This window comes from Primulina eburnea, chromosome 16 (assembly GCF_022965805.1).
Source record: "Primulina eburnea isolate SZY01 chromosome 16, ASM2296580v1, whole genome shotgun sequence".
In the NCBI taxonomy this organism is placed as follows: Eukaryota; Viridiplantae; Streptophyta; class Magnoliopsida; order Lamiales; family Gesneriaceae; genus Primulina; species Primulina eburnea.
In genome coordinates, this window is record NC_133116.1 from 6,658,235 (window position 1) to 6,685,967 (window position 27,733).

General features: G+C 33.6%; 4 protein-coding genes across 5 annotated transcripts; 2 read left to right on the top strand and 2 right to left on the bottom strand.

Annotated features, from left to right (window-relative positions):
• The first annotated feature begins 7,894 nt into the window (after window positions 1-7,894).
• Window positions 7,895-12,493, top strand: LOC140817046 (protein NRT1/ PTR FAMILY 4.6-like). Of its 2 annotated transcripts, none has more exons than XM_073176613.1 (5): window positions 7,895-8,037; window positions 8,175-8,273; window positions 8,766-8,983; window positions 10,701-11,141; window positions 11,217-12,493. In XM_073176613.1, exons 2-5 carry the CDS (start codon window positions 8,249-8,251, stop codon window positions 12,189-12,191), a joined length of 1,659 nt encoding a protein of 552 aa, XP_073032714.1. In that variant the 5' UTR covers window positions 7,895-8,037; window positions 8,175-8,248; the 3' UTR covers window positions 12,192-12,493. The 2 variants fall into 2 exon arrangements, with proteins under 2 accessions (XP_073032714.1, XP_073032713.1); XM_073176612.1 differs by having other exon boundaries at window positions 7,910-8,037; window positions 8,171-8,273; window positions 11,217-12,492.
• A 1,801-nt stretch (window positions 12,494-14,294) lies between these two features.
• On the top strand, window positions 14,295-14,780 carry LOC140817365 (uncharacterized). The gene has a single exon (XM_073177018.1). The coding sequence runs from the start codon at window positions 14,295-14,297 to the stop codon at window positions 14,778-14,780; it is 486 nt and encodes a 161-aa protein (XP_073033119.1).
• Window positions 14,781-17,593: 2,813 nt separating this feature from the next.
• On the bottom strand, window positions 17,594-20,842 carry LOC140816966 (subtilisin-like protease SBT4.13). Its single transcript, XM_073176486.1, has 9 exons — window positions 20,514-20,842; window positions 20,310-20,401; window positions 19,942-20,188; window positions 19,366-19,870; window positions 19,190-19,284; window positions 18,891-19,109; window positions 18,696-18,807; window positions 18,400-18,613; window positions 17,594-18,305 (listed from the first exon to the last, which is right to left on the bottom strand). Exons 1-9 carry the CDS (start codon window positions 20,702-20,704, stop codon window positions 17,770-17,772), a joined length of 2,211 nt encoding a protein of 736 aa, XP_073032587.1. The 5' UTR covers window positions 20,705-20,842; the 3' UTR covers window positions 17,594-17,769.
• A 2,999-nt stretch (window positions 20,843-23,841) lies between these two features.
• On the bottom strand, window positions 23,842-26,348 carry LOC140817366 (subtilisin-like protease SBT4.3). The gene is made up of 8 exons (XM_073177019.1): window positions 26,342-26,348; window positions 26,031-26,277; window positions 25,448-25,955; window positions 25,262-25,359; window positions 24,955-25,173; window positions 24,767-24,878; window positions 24,471-24,684; window positions 23,842-24,388 (listed from the first exon to the last, which is right to left on the bottom strand). Exons 1-8 carry the CDS (start codon window positions 26,346-26,348, stop codon window positions 23,847-23,849), a joined length of 1,947 nt encoding a protein of 648 aa, XP_073033120.1. The 3' UTR covers window positions 23,842-23,846.
• Between the last annotated feature and the right edge of the window lie 1,385 nt (window positions 26,349-27,733).

Sequence of the window (27,733 nt, forward strand, 5' to 3'; positions counted from 1 at the left end):
ATTATTATTGGGCTTGTTTTGTGATTTTTCTATTTCTAATAACCAAAAATTGAAGGCAAAAACTTGTGTGAGACGGTCTCACGGGTCGTATTTTGTTAGACGGATCTTTATTTGGATAATCCATGAAAAAGTATTACTTTTTATGCTTAGAGTATTACTTTTTATTGTGAATATGGGTGGGGTTGACCCGTCTCACAGATTGAGATCCGTGAGACGGTCTCACATGAGACCTACTCAAAATTGAATAAGTATGAAATTTGAAAAAGTCGGTTTAATTTTTTAAAATATAGGTTAGTTCGGTTCGAATTCATTTTTTAATATAAAATTTCGGTTAACATAAAAAAACTAAACTTTTATAAATAAAATTAATATTATTAAGTTTTTTAATAAAGTTCTGAGTTCATAAAGATATAAATATTACAATTTCTAATAAAATTTATTAATTTAAATTTATTATTTAATTTAATTTTTATATTGCGATTTTTTATTTAAAACATAATTATTATAAAAAAATTCTAAAATTTCGGTTGATTGTGTTACTGATCGAAATAATCGATTTTTTCGATTTGGTTTGTTAGGTTTTCGTAGTAAAGTTCGGTCGGTTCGGTTTGTTAGAAAAAAGTTCAGTTAATTCGATTTTAGAATATTCGGTTTGATTTTAACTGAATTCATTACTGTCAATACAGGATGGAGCCAGCCCTAGGTATTTAAGATTCCTGGCTCCGCCCCTGGATCTAGTTTTGAAATCATGATATGGCTCACCCTTAAATATATTTTAATTTACTTTTGTTTACATAAATTCCTTATAAATAGTTTTTTACCTTAATTTACACGTGAATGTTTTTTTTAACTATAATTTAAATAATTTTTTCTAGTCCTAATTTTAAAATCATCCTTCCATTTGCTGATTTTGTACATTAACTTCGTGTCTATGCTTTATTACATCACCACTTATTTTACGTGGTAATCATAATCCATTGGATTGTGGTCAACAACCTACATGTTCATCTCGAGGAATTTAAAAATATTTCCACATTTTTGCCGTTAATTTTACGTCATTTATAATTCGTGACGTAATAAATCATTTTAAACATCTATTTTTAACATATGTGAGACGTGGTGTTACGAAAAAAATATAAAATCTAGTTAGGATGAGCACGTTCAATCGCGCAAAAAAAAAAAAAACCAATAAGAATTCAAAACACAAAAGTTAAATACAGCAATAAATTATAGATTATTGAAAGTTGGATATTAATTCTAATATATATTAGTTTTGATATGTTGCATATATACTGTGTACATTTATATGAACATCGATGATGCATGTCACTATATATTGAATGCATAATTTTTTAATGTTTTATCACGTCCAATAGATGAGTGACACCACACAAAATATTAGTAATATAAATATAAGTTGAACCTTGAGGAACAACTGAGTTGGTTGAATATGTGAAGCTTGGAGTTAAGGTTCTGAATTCGAATCCCGTGAAAGACTCTTTTTTAGTCTAGCTGCAGTCTTCTGCTTGATATTAGTAATGTATATTTCAATTTTTTACAATCTAGTAATTTTTCTTTGAGATTGTAAATGTGATATTTCATACGCGAGCGCCATTTTTTCATTAAGTTCGCGTTAGATAAAAAATATGAAGAATTTTTTTATTATTTTTAAAAAAAATACATAAACAAAAATAACGAAATAAGACTAAAGACAAGATCGAACTTGTGTGAGAGAGTCTCACGAGTCGTATTTTGTGAGATTAAACTTTTAGTTGGGTCATCAATGAAAAAATATTACTTTTATTGTTAATAGTATTACTTTTTATTGTAAATATCGGTAGGGTTAACCCGTTTCACGAAAAAAATTCGTAAGATCATCTTACAAAAGACCCACTCAAAACTAAAATTTGACTATATAGATAATCAAAATCATAAAAACACAAATATAAATATTCAAAATTGCAGTTTTCCAAAAAAAAAATATTATCATTCTGATAACCATAGAGTTATTAATGTGAAAAACATATGCATTTCAAATATATTATATTCTAAACTTTTAAAAAAACATATAAAACCTAGTATGTCTACTCCTTACCTTATTAATTCTAAATTGAAATGGTGTGCGATAGGATGACATATTCTTGACGGATGACTTATTTTGAATGACGTCAAGAGTTTAATTATAAGAAGGCAAAAACTTGTGTGAGACGGTCTCACGGGTCGTATTTGTGAGACGGATCTCTTATTTGGATCACCCATGAAAAAGTATTACTTTTTATGCTAAGAGTATTACTTTTTATTGTGAATATGGGTAGGATTGACCCGTCTCACAGATTATGACCCGTGAGACGGTCTCACATGAGACTCACTCTTATAAGAAAAGTAGGGCGAGATTTTATTTAAATGCAAATGTAATATTTTTTTTAAAAAAAGTCAAGATTCACATGCATGCGTTTCAAACCGATCAAATTACAATCAAGAACGTGCTAAATTAATTGAATGATGGAACCAAATTCACTTTCAAATTAATTGAATGATGGAATCAAATTCATTGCACCAAATTGGTTAAATATATATAGATAAGAATATATAAATTCGTGCCAATTATTATGCATGATTTAATTCAATCATTTGCTTAAGCGAAAAAAAGGGTTTGAGATTTTCTTTTTAGAATCAAGGAGCAGCATGTTAGTTCAAAATCCTTATCCCTATATATAATAAATTTTTTAACTGTAAAACACTTGTGTGAGACGGTCTCACATGTCGTATTTTGTGAGACAGATATCTTATTTGGGTCATCCATGAAAAAATCTTGTTATGTTAAGAATATTATTTTTTATTGTGAATATCGGTAGAGTTTACCTCTCATAAAGATTCGTGAGATCGTCTCACAAGAGACCTACTCTTTTTTAATATATATAATAAATAATTTTGATATGTAAAATATATCACATTTTATTTTTCCCAAGAATAACTCGATAAATACAAATATTTGATCGCCCCTCCTATTGGTCATTTACTTAAGCGGGATGAGTTTTTTTTTTATAAAAAAATACTAAAAATGCAACCAATGGATCATACGATACTATTTACAACAATTATATCGCGATATTTTGATATTAAACCGTTAAATTTTGTATTCAAAGAATCATGAAATTTGATAAATAAAATTTTTGCATTGAATTTTTTATAGTATAAGAATTTTTTTATAATTTTGTTGTATATGTAGCATTACTCCTTCTATATGACCGACCTTGTGACAGATAATGCTCCATGCAAGATGAATAAACCTTATTATTCGAGGTAATTTCTATTTGCATTAAACGATTTGATTTCGAAAAAAGATTTGGATTTTTGAGGATGAATTTTGAATAATATTAAAATAGATCTATTTGAAATACTTAATACGATACAGAATGTATTTAAAATTCTTTTAAATTTAGTCTGTCCAAACAGATCTCATAGTTCCAAATACAATCTAACATATTTTATTTTGTTTTTTTCAAATCCCGATTCTTATACTTTATTCCTTTATTCTTTCCAGATGTATTTACTTAATTAATTCAATGTACACGTGAAAAGGACCCAGTAGCATTTTTTATTTTAGGACCCAGTAGCAAATCCTGTCGTGTCAAGTGTACTATATTACATGGGTGTTCACTGATTTGTTCGGTTCGGTTTACAATTTTTTATTTCGATTTAGAAATATATAATTCGATATTCGAACTATTTTTTTTTGTTAGATTCGGTTTTATATCAAAACGGTTTGATTATTTCAGTCGGTTATTTCGTTTTAGAATAATTATTTAAATTAATAGTATATTAACTTTATATATGTTTTATTAGTAAAATATTTAAATATAAGGTCTAAATTAATTAAACAAACAACAAATTAAAATTTGTTCAAAATGGATTTTCATTTACTAAATATCATATCAAAATATATAATATTTAATGAAATTTCGGTTTTTTCGATTTGTTCGGTTTTGACATATATAATCCAAAATCGAATCAAATAAACTTCGGTTTTAACGTTTATATCCGAATTACAAAATTCGGCTTTCGGCTCGGTTCGGTGTTCGGTTTTTCGGTTTGGATTTTCGGTTTTATCCGAAGTTTAAATACCCCTACTATATTATCAGGACAATTAAGAAAAAAACTTGTGTGAGACGGTCTCATGGATCGTATTTTGTGAGACAAAACTCTTATTTGGGTCATACATAAAAAAATATTATTTTTTATGATAATATTATTACTTTTTATTGTGAATATCGGTAGGGTCGACCCGTATCACAGATAAATATTCGTGAGACCGTCTCATAAAAGACCTATTCGGCAATTAAATATCGAGTATGACTTATTATTATTTTTTTTAAATTTTTGAGAAAAAATTATATTATAGTAAAAATAAAAAATTGTTGCAATAACTTTTTATAAAAAAAAATATACGGGTCATTTTAAATTTTATTATTCGACCATAAATTTAATAAAGCATAACGACGTGATAAGACACAATGCATGTTCTAACTTATTTATTGCAGAATAAGGAATTTTCACGAGCAATAAGGGGTAATTGATATTCATTTTTTGTGTTAAAACTTATTTAAAATATGATATTATTATTTTTTTTCATTTCAATAGAATTACTACATGTATTAACACATTTTAAAGTGCCCATATTTATAAATAATTATTTATTAATTACAATGTAAGCGTGTAAGGTACCCCTCAATTGTACGGGAAGTTGATTAGTCAAACTAAAACGTCACAGCATTTATAGAGTTGATTGCTTATGTTTTATATATTCCAATTTAGTAGTTTATTATATATAATTCTTTAAAATCCGCAATTTGTGTAACTTGATAAATTATTAAATAATAAGTTCAAAAAAAATTATTAATTAATTGTTCACAATTCATAATTTTTTTTAAAAATTATTTTCCACAAAATATTTAATGACTTTATTGCTGAAACTTGACCAGTTTATCACCACTACTTTATTCTTGCCCAAAAAAAGTAATCTCAAGCCAACTGATCATAAAAAGAAAAGCTACTTTTATTGCGATCAAGATTCCATCCTCGGAGCCCATTCCTGTGCCCCCTCAAATGGTGATAATTGATGATGAAAAAAAATTCCCCCACATCGATTACTTAAAAGTTGAAACATATTAATTAAATAATTATAACTAAACTGGGAAAATTTTTCGTTTTATATATTTGTTTTTTTTTCTGTATATAATTTTTCCAACATCAAGTGCGTAATCGAAATGTTATCGAAAACTTTTCGCATGGTCAGGAAAGACTTCATCAAAAATTTAATTGCTCGTTTTTTTTTAAATATGAAATCATTATTCTTCACTCACATTGGCAGGAAAAACTCGTGTGAGATGATTTTACGAGTCAATTTTGTGAGACAGATCACAAACTCGATCTGATTTATGAAAAATTTGTTGGATCAATTAAGTTTTGGTGATTTAACAAACAGAGCCAAACTAAACTGATAATGCGTCAAACTGGATTGAACTAAACTGAGTATGAGCTAAACTGAAAGTATTACAAGACAAAATTCGTTTGAAGCTTAAATGATATCAAAGTCTATCGAACTGATGACTGAAAACCAACTGAACTAAAAGTTAGTCGAGTAAATTAAGAAACATTCTCTGAAAAATCAGTTAGACTATTCTGAGTTACAAAACTGAATTATTGGATAAAGTTTTCCGTACGAATAGTCTCCGATTTGTCAAAAATTCGGGAGCACTGTGAAGACCCAAAATTTTACTATACAAAGAGACAAAGTGCAATTTGATTTTAGTTTTGCATTGAAGATGAATTATTTCATGGAGGATAAAAAATTACATGTAATAAATGCAACCTTTTGCATGAATGATAATAAATAGCATGCAATAAACCATGCCTCTCACATGTACCATAAGCAATTTCCATAGCACGTTCCAAACTTCGCCATGCCTTCATGTACGAGATTTGATAACCATATTTATCTTTCACATTTTCAATGATGTACTTAATCTCGTACGAAGGATCACAACGAACAACTCCCAATAGCGTATGTGCCACCATCTCACTGCTCAAGTTCTTATGGTCTATACCAACAGACGTAGATATACATGTGTGAGGCCCGCCATATTTTGTTATTTTCCAATAACCCGTCTTGGCCTTCAATGAAGCGCGCAGTCCCCATCGACAAATGACCGTAGAAGAATTATTTTTACAACGTAACTTCAACAAACTGCGTGTGCTATCCTCGACACGGTACTCACGCCTGACAACTTTGACAAAATAATCCTTCACAGATGCAATAAGATCATTCTTATCTTTAAATAACATGTTGACGCGTAATTCACCTCTATCCGGATTAATAGCTTGATTGCTCTCCACAAGGAACATCGACAGAATCAGGATGCTCTTCCCCAAAAAATTTATTGAAAAATGATGGTATTTCAGAAGTGTTTGACAGAAATGGTACGGTCTGCCTCTGCAATGTGTCACGTGGTGGTTGTCAAGATGATGTCCCCTCATCAGGATTCGTAAAAATATTCACTTCATCATCAACATTCGCATCGTCTTCTTCAGACTCGCTGTATGATATATCGGGTTCAGAATCAGTCCTCCAAATATAATCATTATTGGCCTCATCCGGACAACGAGCACTCGTATCTAATGTTGGATTCGGCCAATATGGAACATTATTTTGTTCCGACGAGATATTTATAAATTGATCCCAAGGTCCACTTACATCATCGAAACTCATATTACCGAGTCCTTCAGTAACCTGCTGAACATAAGATTCTTGCTCCTGGAAACCACCATATGTAGACGTACCGGGTTGGTTACAAAAACCTGAATCGGATGCATGTGGAACGTACGATTCAGGATCATCAAATACAACATTATTCTCAATTGAATTTGCTTCCACGTACAGATGAAAAACATGCATATTGTCACATTGCATTATAAACTGTAAAACATCGTCATCAACGAGATTGACTTGAATTTCATGTCAAGATGCTCTCTCCATGAATGAATACTTGGTTGACATCTTCAAAACAAAATTCGCTGGATCGATTGCTAACATTTTATGCACAACTTCAACTAAATCCATCAAATTAATGGATCGTGATACTCGTATCGGTCTAACAAATGGAATGCTATATTCAATCGATTCATTATCGCTAACTACATGACCACCAAAATATAAGAGTACGCCGATGTTAGACATTTTTCACTGAGATTGGAGAAAAATTCAAAGAGAAGTGAGGGAAAATTTATGAGAATCGTTAACTGATTCAATCGAATTTTTTTCAATTATATAGGACTCGTTTCTCTATTATTGGTCTTCACGTGAAATTTTCAGAGTCTTGTTTTCTCAACTTTCACGTGAATTGTTCAGGAATCGTTCGTACATTATGTTCGTTCGTACATAATAAAGACATAAGAATGGGTCAAGACGAAACGATTGGTGTAGAAAAATCGATAAAATTGTAAACAAAAAAAATATATATATAAAATACAGCGTCCGCGCTTGGTGAGCGCGGACGCTCCTACGTGGAGCAGCGTCCGCGCTTACAAAGCGTGGACGCTGCTACACGTAGGCAGCGTCCGCTCTTCTCATCAGCGGATTGAGGTAGTTTTGAAACATTTTTTTTTAAAAGTATTTTTGAAAAAAAAATTAAAATTTAAATTATTTTTAATAAAAACCCCAAGAATCGAGAAACAAATTCGACGAGGGTCCAATATCATGACAATATTTAACGTACGATGATATTGTATTAGTAAACTCGCACTTTTGACTTGGTACAAAGTATGATATATACTAAAAAAAATATATATAAATAAATAATATATATTTTACTTTTTTCTCTCCATCTATTTAAATAAGATTTTGAGCCAATCTCAACATCTTCAAGCTGAAAGGCGTATACATCCCACCCTGTGATCACATATTCTTTCCTGCAAAAAAAATACACAAAATCTTGCAGGGATTCCATTTTCGACTCATCCATATATAGGGAAAAAATGGTGTGTTCTCTTCTTTTTATCATCTTCGTTTTCCCATTTTAATTATTTTTCTTGCATTTCTCGCTTTATTTTTCTTTTCCTCGATTATCCCAGATGTTTAGTAGATGAATAGATTTGATTGATTTTTTGATAGGAAGTGGAGAATTACCAGAGGTGGGATGGCTATGGGGATTGGAGGGGGAAACCAGCAGTGAGAAGCAAACATGGCGGCATGCTGGCTGCTTCCTTTGTTTTGGGTATAATTTTTGAACTAAAATTTAGTTCCTCCCATGATTTTGAGAAAATTCAGGAAGATTTCTTGCATGTTTCGACTGAAAAAAAGCCTTTTTTAGTTGCGGGATATTTGTGATTATTTATTCTTGTGCAGTCGATTAATCATTAGGTTGGAAATAGGAAGGAAACCATACACACGATGTCGGATTTTTTTAATAATTAATCTAAAAGTAAAATCTTCCAAAAATACATTTATCCCTTCGAACATTTTTTTTAAGCTGGAGAAGGATATGATTCGACTGAGTTTTGAAATCAAGACGTCGAATCAATTTAGATAGTCCTTTACAATTTTCATTTCATCCGGGAAAAGCCATCTTTTTCTTAACAATGTCTTTGTCATTTGATCGTCCCAAACGTTGGACTTGATGTCAGAAGAGTTATAAATTATCATTTTTTGAACAAAAATTTGAATTTTATTTTTAATAAAGTTATATCTTTTGGGGACTCCTATGTAGTTGTGGAGGTATTGGAGAATTTGGCATATTTGGCAAATGCAAGCAACTTGGTGTTGTACCTGTCCCGATACATGCATTTTTCGCCGTCGGATTCCGCCAACTCCGTCACCAATTTTATGGGCACGGCCTTTCTTTTGGCCCTTCTCGGTGGCTTCTTGTCCGATGCTTTCTTCACGACTTATCACATCTACCTCATCAGTTCACTGATTGAATTCTTGGTACGTAAAATTAAACCATTTTTTTTAAAAGATTAAGTTTTTGCTTTTTTAATGGTAAATATGTTGCGATATTAGTATGAAAATTCACGAAATTAATGTGTTTCATTTAATATATTTGATACTAAACTGCACTTGGCTTCAGAAATTACGTCGTATTTTCGTGCATCTGGCAACCTCATTTGCATGAAAATCCATTGCGAATGCATATCGGGAAACGTGAGCAAAACATGTACATACTAGTCTAATTCATGCTTTTTGATGCATGAATCCCTTTATTCTTGGAAGAAAATATTATTAATAATTTATTATTATCATTATTATTATTATTATAAAAAAGGGATATGAAATAAAATTAAGATAATAAACTAATTTTTTTTAGAAAATATTATATATTCGATGGTTACCCGAAAAAATAGGAAACTTTAGTGGTGACACCTCTAGACCGTTTGCGGGTTAGTTCGATTATGGGTGTGTGGGCAGTGCCCACACCCCATATGAGTGGTTGAGATTCCACCTCATGGGGAAAAAAAAAATTAAAAAAAAATAAATTTTTTCTAGCCCTTGGATGTACCCCTGCAGACAGTGACTGCAGGGGTAGGATGAAATACTCCCCGTTTGCGGGTCATGCTAATCTGCAAGTTGATTGCATGTTTGGCGCAATATTATATGTGTCCACGAGAATTGGTTAGCTCCCATCTTTATTTCCTGTCTTTTTAAAAAAGTAAATTAATCTATGTTATGTAAGACGATCTCACGAGTCTATTTTATGAGACGGATCATCAATTGATCCGATTCACAAAAAAAAATTAAAATTATTACTTTTCACTTTAAATATGAATTTTGTTGACTTATCGCACGGAAAAATATATGTGAAATCATCTCACAAAAGACATAATTTATATATTATAATTTATAAACACCATTATTATTTTTGTTTTTATTATTATTTGACAAAAACTTGTGTGAGACGTTCTCACGGGTCGTATGTTGTGAGACAAATCTTTTATTTGGGTCATCCATGAAAAAATATTACTTTTTATTGTGAATATCAGTAAGGTTGAATTCCTTTATTTTGTTTTGTTTTTTTTGGGAAATGTGTTTTCCTCCCAACTGTTCTGATAGGCTGTAAGACAACAACTTTCAACCAACTTATCATGAATACTTCATTATTTTGATAGGTTTTTCTCACAAATTTTTTTTCTTGAAAATTCTCTCAACTCCTTCCCCAAGATTGTGGCTGACGAAAATTGCATTTCTTGGCTAAAAATAGATATGAATATTTTAAGTTCTTGGCTAGTTCCAACTAATTAATATGGCTACATTGACATATCATGATATATAATATGATAAACCTAAGCATGCTTCCACTCATAAAAATCTAAGGTTTTAGGATGTCCACACATCTCATGTATGGTGGCAACTTTGTTGTATTTTAGTGTGAATGGAAGAATATAAGGCGATTATGAACTTTGCTTCCTAATATCTGCCCTTTACTTGAGGGAAATCCTGAAAGTTCTTTGTATATCTTCTGATGATACCCCACCATAAGCAAATTGATACGTATAACATGTGAGTCATGGTGTTTATACTAATTTAGGAGTTAATTTTGCAAAAAAATAAAAAAAATTGCGTGTCATATGAATTAATGCTAGTTACAGAAGAAATTTTAGCTTAAGAACCAAGTTTCTAAGAACTAATGATCTTTGATGTTTAATAGGGTCTGGTAATACTCACAATACAAGCAAAAGTAGGATCCCTGAAGCCTATGAAATGTGACCCTGCCAATACAAACAATCCATGCCAACAAGTTCATGGTGCAAAGGCTGCAATTCTTTTTTTAGGCCTCTATTTAGTGGCGCTCGGTGTCGGAGGCATTAAGGGATCTTTACCATCCCATGGAGCTGAACAGTTTGATGGGGAGAGTCCTTGTGGAAGGAGGCAAAGATCGACTTTCTTTAACTACTTTGTGTTTTCCCTCTCATGTGGTGCCCTGTTTGCGGTGACCTTAGTCGTGTGGATTGAGGACAACTTGGGATGGCAATGGGGGTTTGGGATTTCAACGTTGGCTATATTGTTGTCCGTTCCTATATTTCTAGCCGGTTCCCGGTATTATAGGAACAAGATTCCTCTTGGAAGTCCACTTACGACTATTGGTAAGGTAAGTTGTTTTTCACATTATTCTTAGGGAGGATTTACTTCATCGATGACTTGTGATCAGTGGTTTATGGAATAGGTTTTGCTTGCTGCATTGCTCAATACCGGTACGCCAACAAGTGCAAGCAACACCATTGCTAATGTGGCCACAAGCCTGTCTCCAGTTCTGACATCTGAAGAAGAACATGTTGTAGAAAACAAGATGCTCCGGAAAGCATTCGATTCCCCATCGGAATGCCTCAAATTTCTCAACAGAGCAGCAGTGAACGTGCCAGCCTGTGATGTACTAAAATGCTCAGCGCAACAAGTGGAAGAAGTCAAGATTGTCATGAAAGTACTCCCTATATTTGCTTGCACGATCATGCTCAACTGCTGTCTTGCTCAGCTATCAACATTTTCAGTCCAGCAAGCTGCCACCATGAACACAAAGCTCGGAAACTTTAGAGTCCCTCCAGCTTCTCTTCCCATCTTCCCTGTTGTATTTATAATGGTTCTCGCACCTCTTTACGATCATGTTATCATCCCATTTGCTCGAAAAATGACGAAATCAGAGACAGGGATAACTCACCTCCAGAGAATCGGAGTAGGCCTAGTCCTATCCATTATAGCCATGGCTGTAGCCGCATTGGTCGAAATCAGACGCAAAAGTGTAGCAACAGAGTTGGGGCTAGTCGACTCCGCAAAGCCACTTCCCATTACTTTTCTCTGGATTGCATTTCAGTATTTGTTTCTAGGATCAGCTGATCTTTTCACTCTAGCAGGGCTTCTTGAATTTTTCTTCACGGAGGCAGCATTTAGCATGAGATCATTGGCAACTGCTTTATCTTGGGTTTCATTAGCAACGGGATACTACCTAAGCACCGTCATCGTATCGGTGGTTAACAGTCTCACTGGTGATTCCAAGAATAAGCCATGGCTTTCTGGCAAGAACTTGAATCATTATCAGTTGGACAACTTCTACTGGCTAATGTGCGCATTAAGCGGACTGAATTTTATGCATTATCTGTTCTGGGCTACAAAGTATAAGTACCGATCAATAGGGGTCAACAAATAACATTTGGCTCAGAAATATGGGATTTGGACTGCCAAATGAACCTAGTTCATGTTTCTTGAGTTAAATGGTATTGTGGTGATTAGTTGCTGGTCGTGCAAGAACTGGCCAAGTTTGCAGTTAGGTGTGAAGTTGTCATGTAGCAATTAACATTGTTCGTCCTTGGTTTAATGCATATATCAATTGGCATCGTCTTGGTAAAGAAGTAGATTGCTTGTATTTTTTGTGGAATTGTTACTGTCAGTAAAACAATAACATGATTTTAGCCAATTTGCGCGCAAATCAATTCATGTACTCGGTTCATTTCGACAAGTGCCGCACCTCTTTACGCCTGAAATCTAAACATTCATTGATTTAAGTTGTGCCAAATAACTTGAGTGTTATAATGATCAGACGCAAAATATTACCATTTCAATAAATGCTCCAAAGATCATCGCACATGCATACCAAAATTGTTCAGACTCGAACATCCGAGTGATATATTTGGAGACAAACCCGTTGAGTGTCAAATAACCCAGTAATTACTAATGACTAGACGTAATCCTTATGCATGTCACCTATGAAAAGTAAAAATGTCATGTTAGAATGTTAAACGAATGGCTTGAGAAATTATATGTGGGAGGAAAAATGTGAAATATTCACCGACTACCAGAGTCTCAAATATCTGTTCACAAAAAAAAATTGAATAAGACACAAATAAGATAGATAGAACTTGTAAAAGATTATGTCCTGACAATCAGCTACCACCCAAGAAAAGCTAATAAAGTAGCCGACGCTCTGAGTCCCAAGAACATGAGAATAATCAACAAAGTAGCTTACACTCCGAGTCGTAATAACATGGGAGAAATGATACTCACTTTTGTATATGTTGAACCATGTCTGCATGAAATGTCACGTCCCGAGCCCAGGCCCGAGCCCGCGCAATGAGCCCCTATAACAACTACTCCGTATTCCTCATCGCTTTACAAAAATGATTAATCCAAGTTGTTATAGAAGTTCATTGTAGTCTATTAGAAACTCATTTTAAATTTTAAATTTTCGGATGTGGGAAAAGGGTATCACATTAAAGAACTAAGAAAAGTTAGAACCAAGATCCTAACTTGATAAAAATCAAAGCTCGAGCTAAGGAAGGAAAGAAATTCTGAATATCAAATCAACCATAACGACGTACTTTGGATGCTAGATAGATTGTGTATGCCAAATGTTGAATTTTTTTTACAAGAAGTCGTGTCAGAAAAACATAAGTAAAAAATTTTCATCCATCTTGGAAGTACAAAAATACACAAGGATCTAAAGAAGAAATTTGGGTGTAGTGGGATGAAGAGAGATGTTGCGGACTTCGTCTCCAATTGCTTGGTAAATTTACAAGTGAAAGCCGAATACCAAAGACTCAATGGATTAATTTAACCATTATAAATCCTGGAATGAAAATGAGAATATATTTACATAGACATCATAATGGGATTGCCAAAATCACGACATAATCACAATGAGATATGAGTGATCCATGGACAGACTCACCAAATCCACACATGTCCTACTCATACACATGAACTACAATTTGGAAAAATTGACAACCCTCTACATGGATTATATTGTAAGATTCCATAGAGTTCCAGTCAACATTATCTCTCACAGAGAGCCGAGACCCGAGATTTGCATAGAGATTTTAGAAAAGTTTCCAAGAGGTAATGAGTATGAAGGTGATGCTTAGCATAACATACCACCCGCATACTGACGGAAAGACTGATAGAACTATTAAGATACTAAAGGACATGCTACGGGTCTGTGTATTAGATTTCAACTCAAACTAGAGTGATCACCTACCACTAGTAGAATTTGCATACAACAACAACTTCTATAGCAGGTTGGGTATGACATCTTATGGCGCTCTTTATGGGAGAAAACATCGATACCATTGTATTGAATTAAAGTGAAAAAGAAGACCATCACCAGACCTGAACTCATTCAAGCCGCCGTATATAATGTTAAGATCATTAAGTAACGACTCAAGGTAGCCCAAGATCGTCAGAAGAGTTGAGCAGACTTAAAAAGAAAACCATTGACATTCAAAGTCGGGAAAAAATATACGTAAAGATCTCTCATATGAGAGGCGTGATTAGGTTCGACAAAACCAAAAAGTTTAATACAAGATATGTTGGACCGTTTGAAATACTAAAGAAGGTGGGTGGATTAGCTTACCAATTGTCTTTACCACCCAACTTGTCCAGAATTCATGCAGTTTTCCATGTATCACAATTAAGGAGATACATATTTGATCCAAGCTTTGTACTTGAAATGAGAACTTTGGTAGTTCAAGATATTATGAAGGAGACCTACAGTACGGAAGTAACATCAATCCACATAGTTAACACCACAGATCGAGTTTTGACACAAAGATCTATGCCATACGTTAAGGTTCAATGGTCCAACCATATGAAGCATGAAGCTACATGGGAAGTAGAAGACATGCGTAAGAGATACTCTTATCTTTTAAAGCAACAAGAGGAATCAAGTTACGAAGATGAATCTTTTCACAAGGAAGAATATGAGAACCCCAATTTCGACAGACTACCAATTTCAGCAAATTGAGATTTCGTAATTTCAACATACATTTTAGTATGAAGCTTTTCTGATGAACATTTTCGACAGCCAATTTTTAGCAACCACAACCAAATTTTAGCAGAACATACTAATGGTTAGAAGTCATTTCAAATCTTGTAACCGACGAATTAATTCGAAGTTATGACATATAAATCTATACTATCTATAAATATGTGAGTTTGAATTGTGAATTTACTTAGTTACCCTTTCATTCATTATTACTTCATTAATATTTTATTTATTTATTTAGGTGAGATATGAGTTTGAATTGTTAATTTACTTAGTTAACATTTCACTCACCATTACTTCATTCATGTTTTATTTATTTATTTATGTGACTTTTCAATTTTTTGATCTAAAGATTGATATTGAAAATAAAAATAACTTTATTTCGTTATTTTAGTTGAATGTTTAATTTTTTGATCTAAAGTTTGATATTGAAAATAAAAATAACTTTATTTCATTATTTTAGTGGAATGGACGACAAATATTACAAACACATTAATATGATATTTTATTTTATTTTTAATTTCATAAATAGTGATATTTAATTAATGTCTTAATACACATATCAAACTTCAGAAAATGTAATTCTTTACGGTACTTTTTCAATGAAAATGGACATCGAGATCATGTAGATTCTATATGTTTTTTTGCAAATTTTCTTATATTTTATTTTTCATCTAATTTGATTAATTTGATTTATTTCAACTAGAAAGATAAATCAATGATAAATTAAAAAGAGAAAAAATTACTTTCTACTTTTGTATTAAATTTATTAGATAATCTTTATAATTTTTTAAGGAAAATAATTCTTTTAATAAATATAAATTATAGTGATAATTTATTTTCATTCATTAGAAATTAATTTTTTAAATATGATATTTTTTAACTTTGTATTACTTATTATTTTATTTATATATGTGTTTTACTATACATATTTATTTGATTGATATTATTTAAAAATGTATTTACCATGAAATATTAATCATCAATATTAATTTACAAATGATCCATTATGATATAAAATTAACTATCTATAATATAATATGTATTCTAAAAAAACAGAGAAAGTTAAATAAAATCGGCAAGGAGTTAAAAATTAGCAGATTTTAAGTTTGTTAGAATAAATGCTAACAGCAGTAGTGTAGAAACAAACTTGTAGAAATAAAGCAATAACCAAAACAAGTGTGATGTTTACAGTATGACTATTGTGTAAAAGAAATCAAAACCAAACCGAGGCATGTAGCGTATACAGTTTCTTTAAAACAGATCCGCCCTCTCCAGTATGTATAATAAATATTTTAAAAAACGATAAAGTTAAACAAAATTCGCTAGGAGTTAAAAGTAAGCAAAAACAAAATTGATATTTAACTTAATAACAAGTTTAGGGGTTTATTTTAATATCATTATGATAATTTAGTTAATTAAGAGAATTTTATTTGACAATCGCTATATGCACTTCATTTAAAAATATTGTGATTTTGGCTTTATTAATATTCATTATTCTATTAATTTTATTTTTTTTTTTTGTTTTCCATTGTGAATAATATTTGGATGAAAAATATCTTTATTAATTTTATAGAGCTATCATTATGTTATAATCACACGAATTGAAAAATGTTATATAAATAAATGAATATATTTGATTTATCGTCATCATGTATTTTTATTTATTGTGTTTTGATATATTTAGATTAATAAATAGTTATAAACAAGATGTTATTCAAACGATTTAAAAATTATCTAAATCTTTATTTTCCATTATTAGTTATCTACGTGCATCGCACGTGATCATTCCTACTATAAGTAAATGAGAGACTAACAATCATATTTTACCTATAAAAAACACAAAAATTTATGAATCATTGTTACTTAAAATTCTAAACAAAGCACTCTAAAAATTCGAGCAAGGAACTACCTTATTTGAGTACCATTCTAGTAGCAAGAGCATAATTTTTGTCAAGCACCAACCGAAACTTATTAAGTATATTATGGAAGGCAAAAACTTGTGTGAGACGGTCTCACGGGTTATATTTGTGAATATGGGTAGGGTTGACCCGTCTCACGGATTAAGATCCGTGAGACGGTCTCACATGAGACCTACTCATTATGGAAAGTGGACTTTTGGTTTTAACTAGTGTATCTTATTTAAAACCGAGCAGCATGTACTTTATGTGTTTAAAGTCTGATTCTTGAAATTTATATATTTGAATCAATGAAATTTATGAAAATTTGTAGGAATATATACTTGGAACATATCTAATTCATGATCATGTCTCACCCTTTAGATGATTAAAAAACTTTCATAATCTGTTTAGTGCATAAGTTTATATATGTTTAATTCTAAAAATATGTATATATATTCGTTTGCTGAATGATGGTCATGTCACTTACCCATTAACAACCTCTTTCTGATAAGAATGAAGAAGATATCAAAGAAGACGAGGTTTATGTTTTCGAATGTATAATTGGAGAACAACTCTGGTGTCACACAGCTGTCTCGGGTGCGGGCCGTGTTGAAGCCACATTGTGTAGGAAGGAGTGGTGCAGTTCATTCTTCTACCATGGCTTCGTCGTTGTGTCTATGATTCCTGGAAGGGCGGATACACAGTGGATTTCTGCAGAAGGGTTGATTCTCCACCGCGGGTAACATGAGCCACGGTGTAGTATGAGATAACAATGAAATGGAAGGTTGTAAACGAGAACAGTGGTCGAAATCTTGACGGGGATGCATCGGAGATGACCCTGCCTGGGGTCACTCAATAGAGAATTAAGACCTCCGATTCGTAAACGAAAGGTTACATGGAATTGGAAATAAATAAATAAATTAAGTATATCGGACGTAAAATTGTAAGCGCTGATCGACCTTCTCTTGGAAATACACCTGTTTTTTTTTTGAAAAAAACACTCATCTTAATCATGTAGTAAACCTTTATTATTGGTTACATAGATACAATCGATTCTTGATGTATAACTAACCCATATACACAAGAATTGGGCTTCTTACACTATGAACACCATCAGACCACTCTAATGATGCAGACAAAATTGTCTTATCGATTATATTCCCAATAATAATCACTGTGAATGATTGTTTTTCATTCAGTGCCTTAAATTTAAGGATGTTTGGATTCACAGTGATGTTATAGTCCAAACTTGTACTGGTAATTGCCTTGTATATTGAATCAGCTGATCCTACATTTGTGACCATTCTATTGAATTCTGCTGAGAATGACATACTATTTTTGCTGCCACTATTTGTAACTTTAAAAGTCATTGCTGGGTAGTTCAGATCCTTGGATGTTGTTTTGTCATCTGGACAGTGGACACTTTGTCCAAATATTTTACTAAGCATTGATGCATCGTATCCGGAATTGCAAAGAAATTTGATATAATCATCAGACGAATTCTCATATACGAGGCCAGGCTCAGTGGCTTTGACAGGATCAATGTGCCCAGTTCCGTAAGAAAATTCAGCCTTTGGATCCTTTGTGGCATTCATTCTCCATGCTATTGGATGAGGAAAAAAAGAATTATTCAACATACAAAGCTATAATGAACAGACAAGCTTAAAGTTATACATGATAAATTAAATTCAAATTACCTGTTGTCATAAGAGCTGATTTGATCGCAGAAGGTGACCAATCGGGGTGAAATGATTTTACGTAAGCAGCTGCACCGGTGACATGAGGGCATGACATTGATGTCCCTGATAATATATTGTATTTCACTGATCGCTTGTCTTCGCTGGATTTTGAAGGCGAGCTTAAAGGAGAATATGCTGCTAAGATTTCAACTCCAGGGGCTGCTACATCTGGCTGTGTATATGAAGTCACATTCCTATGTTATCATACATACATTGCTAAATATGGTAAGAACTAAATTTTATTGATTGCTTACCTTCAAAATATTCGGAAAAATGATGTTTGGGCCTCTTGAAGAAAAGGAAGCTACCGAAGGGGCATCAAGATTTTTCACTACTTCACTCTTGAGTATGTCCAGGGTATGATTTCTGCATTAACATTTAACAACTAATTAATATAAGTATTTTGTTATACTCGACTTTATGTATTATAATTTGAATATCGGATTTACGTTGTGGAGTTGAAGTAGTTTTGTAAGTCACTGAAACGCAGTGTACTTAAACCAGAAGCGGGAAAGGGAACGACAAAGGAAACGTCAGGAGAATTCGTAGACGGGGCGACTGAACCAACTGCTCCAGTCCCGAAGGCTTCTTTTATGCCTCTGTATTCGCTGCAAATCACAATCTTCCCTTTTACCTTACTTTTATCTAGACAGTCAGCGTTACAGGCCCTGATATTTTCAAACAAATAATTAAAACAATGTCCATGTTATGGTATAACAATGGTGAGCATGTCAAGATCTGGACTAACTGAGCAAATTGTTCGACACATGTGCTCGTGACTTCTTTCCCATACACTAAGTGAAAACTCTGTTCCGCCAAGTCGAAAGCATTGACAGCCTTTCCCTGTAAGATATAGTAAAATTTCGTCAAAATGAGAGCTTAAGAATTCAGCAATGAATCATATGCTTTCGAAGAATTGCTTACGGTTATTATAGTTCCATTCCCGAGAACAACTTTGGTGATGATACCCCTATCAGAATTGCTAGCTGCAACCGTGAAAATCCATGGAGCGGTGCTTGAAACCCGTAGCGTGGTCCCCCCGTTCCCTGCTGATTGTACAACTAAAATGCCCTTTTGCGAAGCGTGAAGTGACCCGATGGCAACTGCGTCATTCTCCAATCTAACTGCCGTACCTGGTCCAAGGGACACTGTTATGATATCAACTCCATCAGCTATAGCGTCATCGAATGCTGCTAATATATCTGCAGACTGGCATCCGATGCCGGGATTGCAAACTTTATATGCAGCGATTCTTGCTGACGGTACTCCTCCTCTTGCAGTCCCGTTAGCAATACCATAAAAATTGCTCTCTCTCACGTAGTTTCCCACAGCTGTTGATGCTGTATGAGATCCGTGGCCATCTAAATCCCTTGCCGAATCAGTTGGCATAGGTGAAAAGGAGTTGTAGTACCGGGCTCCAATTATTTTGCTACGCCAATAAAATTCATAGTTAAATTTGAAAGAAAATGCAGTAAGTGACAACGAGAAATTGGATTTTACTTGTTGCAAGTGAAGTTCTGTCCTCCTTTACACACTCCTTTCCACTTCTTGGGAGGAGGGCTGAAGCCTTTGTCACTGAAACTTTCTGATTCTGGCCATATTCCGGTGTCCATGACCCCTACGATTGTGTCGCTCTCGACTATGGGATTTCGATGAATATTTTCAGGTAATCCCATGAAATCCCATGATCTCGTTGTTTGTGGTTGAAGAGTTGTACTCGGAAAAATCGATACGACTTCTTCCTTCCCTGGATATTATATCAAGACAGTAAAAAAACTTACTGATCCATCTTTTCTCCTCTTTTGAAGGCACATCATTAGGAATAAGAAAGCTAAATATCTGAATGTGGAGAATACACAGAAGTTTACTTGCCAACTTTTCCTGCTCTTCATGTGTGAGATGGGCAGCAAATCCATTGAAACTCCTGCTGTAACTTCTAATCAATGATTGACCACGAAACCTTCAAGAAACACAAGAAAACGACAAGACGTCACAGACAGAAAACAATGATCTTTTTTCTTGAAATCCCCTGTCCGTATATTCCTCTAAAATCTTAACGTTGTTTAGGATACCTGGTGTCCACAACTTCTTTAAGCATGTTCAGGTGGTAGGTCGAAGATGATTGCTCATTTTTACCAAGAGTTCCCATGTATACTATGTATATCTTCCTTTCTTGATCGGAAGCATGACAACCGGCTATCCAACTCAAAACACGAAGAACAAATATAAAACATGAAATTTTGAGAGAATGCAGGTCAGACATTGTACGATGAATGAACTTTCAAACCAATTCCGGCTGATTTTGAATATGAAGTGTGTTGTCATAGATTTTCGACAAATTTAAATAGAGTGAAACTTCATTTAAGAATTATATTTATCATATGTAAAAGGGTTGATTATATTGATTTGAATAAGATTTTTTGAATAAGATTTTGTGCATTAGCTTAAGTGAATCCATGTCTTTTGTTTTTATTTTTGTCAATCAAAGTACAGATTTATTGGTGAATTTGCAAAATCTTATTTCAGCTGGGATATAATTTGATGTATTTTAAATTGAAAGTCAAAGTCAATATAAGTTGTCCAAAAATGTGCTTTATTGTCGCTCCTTTGGGTCAATGGGAAAATGGACAAGGATTGCAGGTTCACACAAACCAAACCAAACCAAATATAATAAATATCAATCAAATCAAACTACCTTTTTTTTAGAAAAAGAAAAAGAACTAAAAACATGATATTAATCTTTATATTTTGCAGCAACATCAGAGAGATACTACAACTTAGAAGAGTGGTGATTAGCAAGGATGGCTCATGTAAGACCGAACGCTTGTCGCTTTATCAAAATCTATAGCTGGTGGTAATGGTGCAACTCAAATCTTTTAAACCGCACAACAGCTCAAGCACCACGGTCCGATCGCTCTATCAAGCATGAACAATTATTGCACTCAAAAATATCCCTCCCAATAATTGTACTCATTGCAATCAATGAGAATAGGACACGTGACCTTGGCTCTGATATCAATTGTAGTATCGAGCGCTTGCAGTTTTATCAAAAGCTATAGCTAGTGGTAATGGTGCAACTCAAATCTTTTAAACCGCACAACAGCTCAAGAAACACGGTTCGATCGCTCTACCAAACAGAGATAATTATTGCACTCAATAGCTCATTTGTATGGGTTGTAGATAAAGCAGTCAAAATGAGTTAAACTCGCCTCGTCACATATTGTAGGCGGGTTAGGTTGGTTAATCACGACCCGCCCCATAAAATCTAGCTAAAACAAAATTGGCTAAGGTCTCCAGAAAGAAAATTGATGAACATGACCAGATTCTTGAAATAATCTTTGTAACACCCCAAATAATAGCCTAACAATTTTAAACTAAAATAAATAATATAAGTTTTATTCGGGAGAATATTTGGAAAAAAAAAATGTTATGCATAACACGATTTTGTTATTATCATATAGTTAACAATGAGTTATTTTAGATAAATATCATTAATATTTTAGTTGAATTCTTATTCCGGGCTGTTAATTTTTTATTTTTATTCAATAAAATATCATAATTTGAGAAAATGATCGGAAAATTAGATGAGGGTGATTTAAGTTCAGTAAAGAACATAGTTAATTGATGATTTTTAAATGACTTCGAACCCGAGTTGGTGTCGATTTAGCAATATAGTAAAATTTGTGACTTGTCTTATAAGCATATGTTTAAATATAATAATTCTAATGATTTTGGTAGTATGAATGATGACTTAATTTGATGAGTAAATTTGGTTTCGAAATGAAAATCCTTCATCGACTTATTTGAGGATTGCGATTAAGTGATCGAATTAAAATAAAGGTCTCATGTGCGTACATGATATTACAAAATTATTTTTAAAAAATTTATTATTATTAATGCTTGTTGATTCCTTTTATATTGGAATTCAGTATTCTATTGTGTTTGGTGATTCCCTGGTTGATACGTGTATCATATGTCACGCTCCAGGGACGGGGTTGGTCGACACCGACGTTGCTCTCAAATTTACATTCGAAGATAACGAGCCTCAAAAGTACAAAATTCATAAATCAGTTTTTATTCATAATATTGAATATTTCATTGTCTGATACAAACTCAAATAACTAATGTTTTACAGCAGAAATGTAAAACCAGACATAACAATGTTTAAACGATACATCGGAAAACATGATTTAGAACTGAAAAACAACAGTTTTCTTCACCAGACCCAGAACTGATTCTGCTCTTCTTCTAACGATTCTTCCTTGTTCTTATCTAAGATAAGTTTGGTGGGTGAGTGATATGGTTGTCACTCAATAAGCGGGGGCGAGAATAACTTCTAGTTTTCAAAACCATTTACAACAGAAAAAAATACAAATAATACACAAAAACTCTAACTTTCAGAACATGAATCGGTATTCAGGAATAACCGGTTTCAGAACAGAAATGAGAACTTAAAATTTAGCAAGCAAGCACTGAGCACGTTTGTAAATTTCATGGCTAAACTGATATCAGTCCGCTATATGTTCTCTTCTCTAAGAGGTGAGATCAGTAATCAGTAATCAGGAATCAGTAATCAGTAAACAGAAATGTTTCAGAATATATATTCCTACCATTAGTTCACTAGGTTTCAGTACTTCAAAAATCAGAGATCAGAAATAAAAAAATACATATAATTTGCTTCAAAACAAAAATGATCAAACTTGTTTCAAGATATTTATACATAAGTCCACTTACTGTAATTTGCTAAAAAGTTTCGGTTGAAGTCTGGAATTTGCTTGCTCTCGCTACTGGATTTTACTGCTTGAAAAAGGCACTCTCTTAGCTCGAATTTCAAGTGATAACTCAATATTTGTGTAACACCAATTCAGAGATTTGAGGGTATTATTTATAGGTAAACTTCTGACTGTTAGCCTCTTAATTAATGGTCATAATCTGCCATTATGTGCCATTAACAACTTTCATTCCATGTTAAATGCTTCAGTTACAAGTCATTAGTAGAATCAGTAGATGTCTGCTGGAATCTCGCGCTACTGAACTCTTCTGCTGCTGGATTCTATCTGCTGGAAAAATACCAGTTTCTGAAATATTAGTTACTGCTGGAATTGTTAGCTTCTGCTGGAATTTTTGTATTGCTACTGAACATGCTAGCTGCTACAAAATGCTAGCTACGGCTGGAATTGTTGTATGAATGGAGTATTAATGTGGGTGTTGTTCTATTCTGTTGTCATGTGAGCCATATGTCGGTTCTTGCGGGTCAAAGTGCTGCATGTGAGCCACCTCTTGTTTACCAAATGTTCAATGTGCCGCATGACTAGATTATATGGTGTATATTATTCTGTCTATCATGTGATCTCTTAGCTCATGTAGGTCAACATGCTGGGTGTAGAGATATATAAATTCTTGATCTAAATGTTATCTGTATACACAACAATTGGGCTCCTGACGTTATGAATGCCATCAGACCACTCCAATGATGCAGACAACACTGTCTTATCACGTATCTTCCCACTAATACTCACGGAAAACGATTGCTTTTGGTTCAGTGCGGAAAATTTAAGGATGCTAGGATTCACGGTGATGTTATAATATGATCTTTTGCTGATAATTGCCTTGTATGTCGAATTTGCGGATCCTTTATTAGTAACAGTTCTGTTGAATTTTGCTGTGAATGGTGTGGTCTTTTTACTTCCACTGGCTGTAACTTTAAAAGCCATTGCAGGGTAGTTCAGATCGCCGGTTGTTGAGTTCTTGCCTGGACATTGAACATGTACTCCAAATATTTTACTAAGGGTTGACTCATCATAGCCGGAGCCGCATAGGAATTTGACATAATCAGCAGTTAAAATCTCGTAGATGAGACCGGGATCAGCGGCTTTGACCGGATCAATGTGGCCTGTTCCGTAAGATAATTCAGCCATTGGATCCTTTTTGGCATTCATTCTCCATGCTACAAAATAAAAACACATTTAGCATATGAAGCAATGATGCATCTACAGCCTATAATTTCTTATGATGAAAACTTGAATTACCAGTTGTCATGAGAGCTGATTTGATCGCAGAAGGTGACCAATCGGGGTGAAATGATCTAACATAGGCAGCTGCACCGGTGACATGAGGGCAAGACATCGATGTCCCAGATAATATATTATATTTCACGGATCGCTTATCTTCGGGGAAATCTGAAGGTGAACTCACAGGTGAATATGCTGCTATGATTTCAACTCCAGGGGCTGTTACATCTGGCTGTGTATGCAAATATTGTATTACTACGTCATCGTATCATATTCTTAAATGAAGTAGTAACTCTATTTTGTTCCCTATGTACCTTCAAGATATTTGGAAAAAGGACGCTTGGGCCTCTAGAAGAAAATGAAGCAACCGAAGGGGCGTCAAGATTTTTCACTACTTCACTCTTGAGTATGTCCAGGGTATGATTTCTGCATTAAAGATTGGTTATTATAAAAATCTCGCTTTACTCGAGTTTCGGTATTATAATTGATGTTGGATTTTTACTTCGTGGAATTGAAGTATCTTAGCAAGTCCCTGAAGCGAGGTATACTTAGAGCAGAAGCTGGAAATGGAACGACAGATGCAACATCTGGAAACTTTTGAGACTGCACGACCGAACCGACTGCTCCAGCCCTGTTGACTTCTCGCATGCCATTGTATTCGCTGCAAAGTACGACCTTGCCTTTTACTTGATTTCTATCTAAACAGTCAATACGACAGGTCCTGAAATTTTCAAACAGAAAAATGAATGCTACGTATAAATTTTGGTATAACAATGGTGAGAATTTCAAATTTCAAGAATTGAACTAACTGAACACTCTCTCCTATGCATTCACTGCTCGCCACTTCATCTCCATATGCTAAGGGAAATTTATGCCCTTTCAAGTCGAAAGGATTGACCGATTTTCCCTGTAGGATATTGCATAATTAATTTGATCAAAATTACGTGAGCCTAAAGATTTTTTAATGAACAATATATATTCGGGAAAATGCATACCGTAATTATAGTTCCATTCCCAAGAACAACTTTGGTGATGATACCCCTATCAGTAGTGCTAGCTGCAGCCGTGAAAATCCATGGAACGGTGCTTGAAACCTTTGATTGAGACCCACCATTCCCTGCTGATTGTACAACTAAAATGCCCTTTTGGAAAGCATGAAGTGACCCGATCGCAATCACATCATCTTCCAATCCAAATGGCTGAGCGCCTCCAAGAGAGACAGTTATGATATCAACTCCATCAGCTATGGCGTCGTCGAAAGCAGCTAATATATCTTCAGATGCGCATCCGAAGCCGTGGTAGCAAACTTTATATGCGGCGATTCTTGCTGATGGTACCCCTCCTCTCGCGGTCCCGTCAGCCAAGCCATAAAAACTGGTACCTTTTACATAGTTTCCAGCTGCTATCGATGCTGTATGAGATCCGTGGCCTTCTATATCCCTCGTCGTCGTATAACTTGGCGGAACAAAAGGAGGGGCATAGAAGCGGGCTCCGATTATTTTGCTGCATACGGAAAATGCAATATTAAAATTTCATGAACAAGCATGAAATGACGTGACGGTGAGAAAGGTATTTTACTTATTGCAAGTGAAGTTTTCTCCTCCTTTACAAGCTCCTTTCCATTTTTTTGGAGGGTGGCTGAATCCCTTGTCGCTAAAACTCTCTGATTCTGGCCATATTCCGCTGTCAAGGACTCCAATGATGGTGTCGCTCTCGACCGTGGGATTTCGATGAACTTTTTCAGGTAATCCCATGAAATCCCATGATCTTGTTGTTTGTGTTCGAAAAGTCCTACTTGGAAAAATTGATACTACTTCTTCTTTCCCTGTATTTCAATTTAAGTCATTGGAAAAACTTCAAGTTACTGGTTTTTTCCCTCTTTTGAAGACATACCATTGGGAAATAGAAAGCAAAACATGTGAATATGGAGACTATCGAAGTTTACCTGCTAACTTTTCCCGCTCTTCATGTGTGAGATAGGCAGCAAATCCATTGAAACTCCTCGTATAACTTCTGACCAATGATCGATCTCGAAACCTTCAGGAAACACAAGGAAATCACAAGATGATATGAACAAAAAGTTCGATCCTTTTTCTTGAAACCTCATGTCTGTAAATTAAATTTGTGTTAATCTTGTTCATGATACCTGCTGTCCACAACTTCTTGAAGCATGTTCAAGTGGTCCGTCGAATATGATTGTCCCTTTTCACCATGATTTCCCATGTACACAATATAAACCTTCCTTTCTTGGTCCGAAGCGCGACAGCAGATTATCCGACCCAAAACACACAGAGCAAGCAAAAGGTAGGAAAGTTTGAGAGAATGCTGCCGAGCCATTGTTGGCTGATTGACGAATGAAACAAAAACAAGTGAATGTGTCTTTTGTTTTAGCCATTTGACGTCCTTAAATAGGGTGAAATTTCATTTAAGAATTATATTTGAAGGGTTGATTTCTATTATTGGTCGAGATTTGTTCATTAATCGAAGTAAATCCTTGTTTTGGATTTCATATATTACCAGACTTTTAATCCGTTTTGCTCAAAATCAAAATGCTGATTTTGGGGTCAATTTTCATGATGACCGATTATTAAATATAAATTTCAGTCGTTATCCAATAGTTAAATATTAAAAAAATTATAAATTTCGTTAATTTCGGTCAACGGGAAATCAGCCAAGGATAGCATGCACACACATTAAAAAATATTTGTGACAATTCAAATTTTTGGAGATGTAATTATTTATTTAATTATAGATATGTATAAGATTATATTTTCGAAATCTTGGTATTAGGTTAAATAATAAAAAATTCATAATAATAAATTATATATAAAATTTACAAGCCAATAAATACATGAAATTTGAAATCCAGTGCAAGACGTATATTAATATTGAAAATCGAGGCTCAGATATCAATTAAATTTGGAAGAAAGTATTACATACAATATAATTTTCTCAATAAGGAAGTTAGCAAATTTCAGTGCAATCTAGATACATTATAAATTTATATAAGAAAACAGTTTACATTCAACAATCTAGTCCAACATCAAATTTCAAAAATCAATGATACTTGGTGAACACATTTTTCCAAGTATTGTATGATGTTAAGTACGCAAGAAACATCTCGAATTATGGAAGAATTATCTCAAAATTTTGGAAGGAATATTAACGGAATTATGGTAAGATTTTCACAATATCACCTATAAATATCACCCTATGCTATGTGAAAATTCACACCCAAAAAATTAAGTCAAAATTTCGAGAAATTTTTCTCAAAGTGCTTT

Coding starts and splice junctions, on each gene's coding strand:
- LOC140816966 (XM_073176486.1), bottom strand. CDS start 20,704: ATGTCTGACCTGCATTCTCTCAAAATTTCATGTTTTATATTTGTTCTT. Junction 20,402..20,513: donor AAAGAAGTTGTGGACACCAG/GTATCCTAAACA, acceptor TGTTTCTTGAAG/GTTTCGTGGTCAATCATTGA. Junction 19,110..19,189: donor TGTGTCGAACAATTTGCTCA/GTTAGTCCAGAT, acceptor TGAAAATATCAG/GGCCTGTAACGCTGACTGTC.
- LOC140817365 (XM_073177018.1), top strand. CDS start 14,295: ATGAGAGGCGTGATTAGGTTCGACAAAACCAAAAAGTTTAATACAAGA.
- LOC140817046 (XM_073176612.1), top strand. Junction 8,274..8,765: donor GGCTGCTTCCTTTGTTTTGG/GTATAATTTTTG, acceptor ACTCCTATGTAG/TTGTGGAGGTATTGGAGAAT. Junction 8,984..10,700: donor GTTCACTGATTGAATTCTTG/GTACGTAAAATT, acceptor GATGTTTAATAG/GGTCTGGTAATACTCACAAT.
- LOC140817366 (XM_073177019.1), bottom strand. Junction 24,879..24,954: donor AGATACTTCAATTCCACGAA/GTAAAAATCCAA, acceptor TCTTTAATGCAG/AAATCATACCCTGGACATAC. Junction 24,685..24,766: donor TTTTTCCAAATATCTTGAAG/GTACATAGGGAA, acceptor TTGCATACACAG/CCAGATGTAACAGCCCCTGG.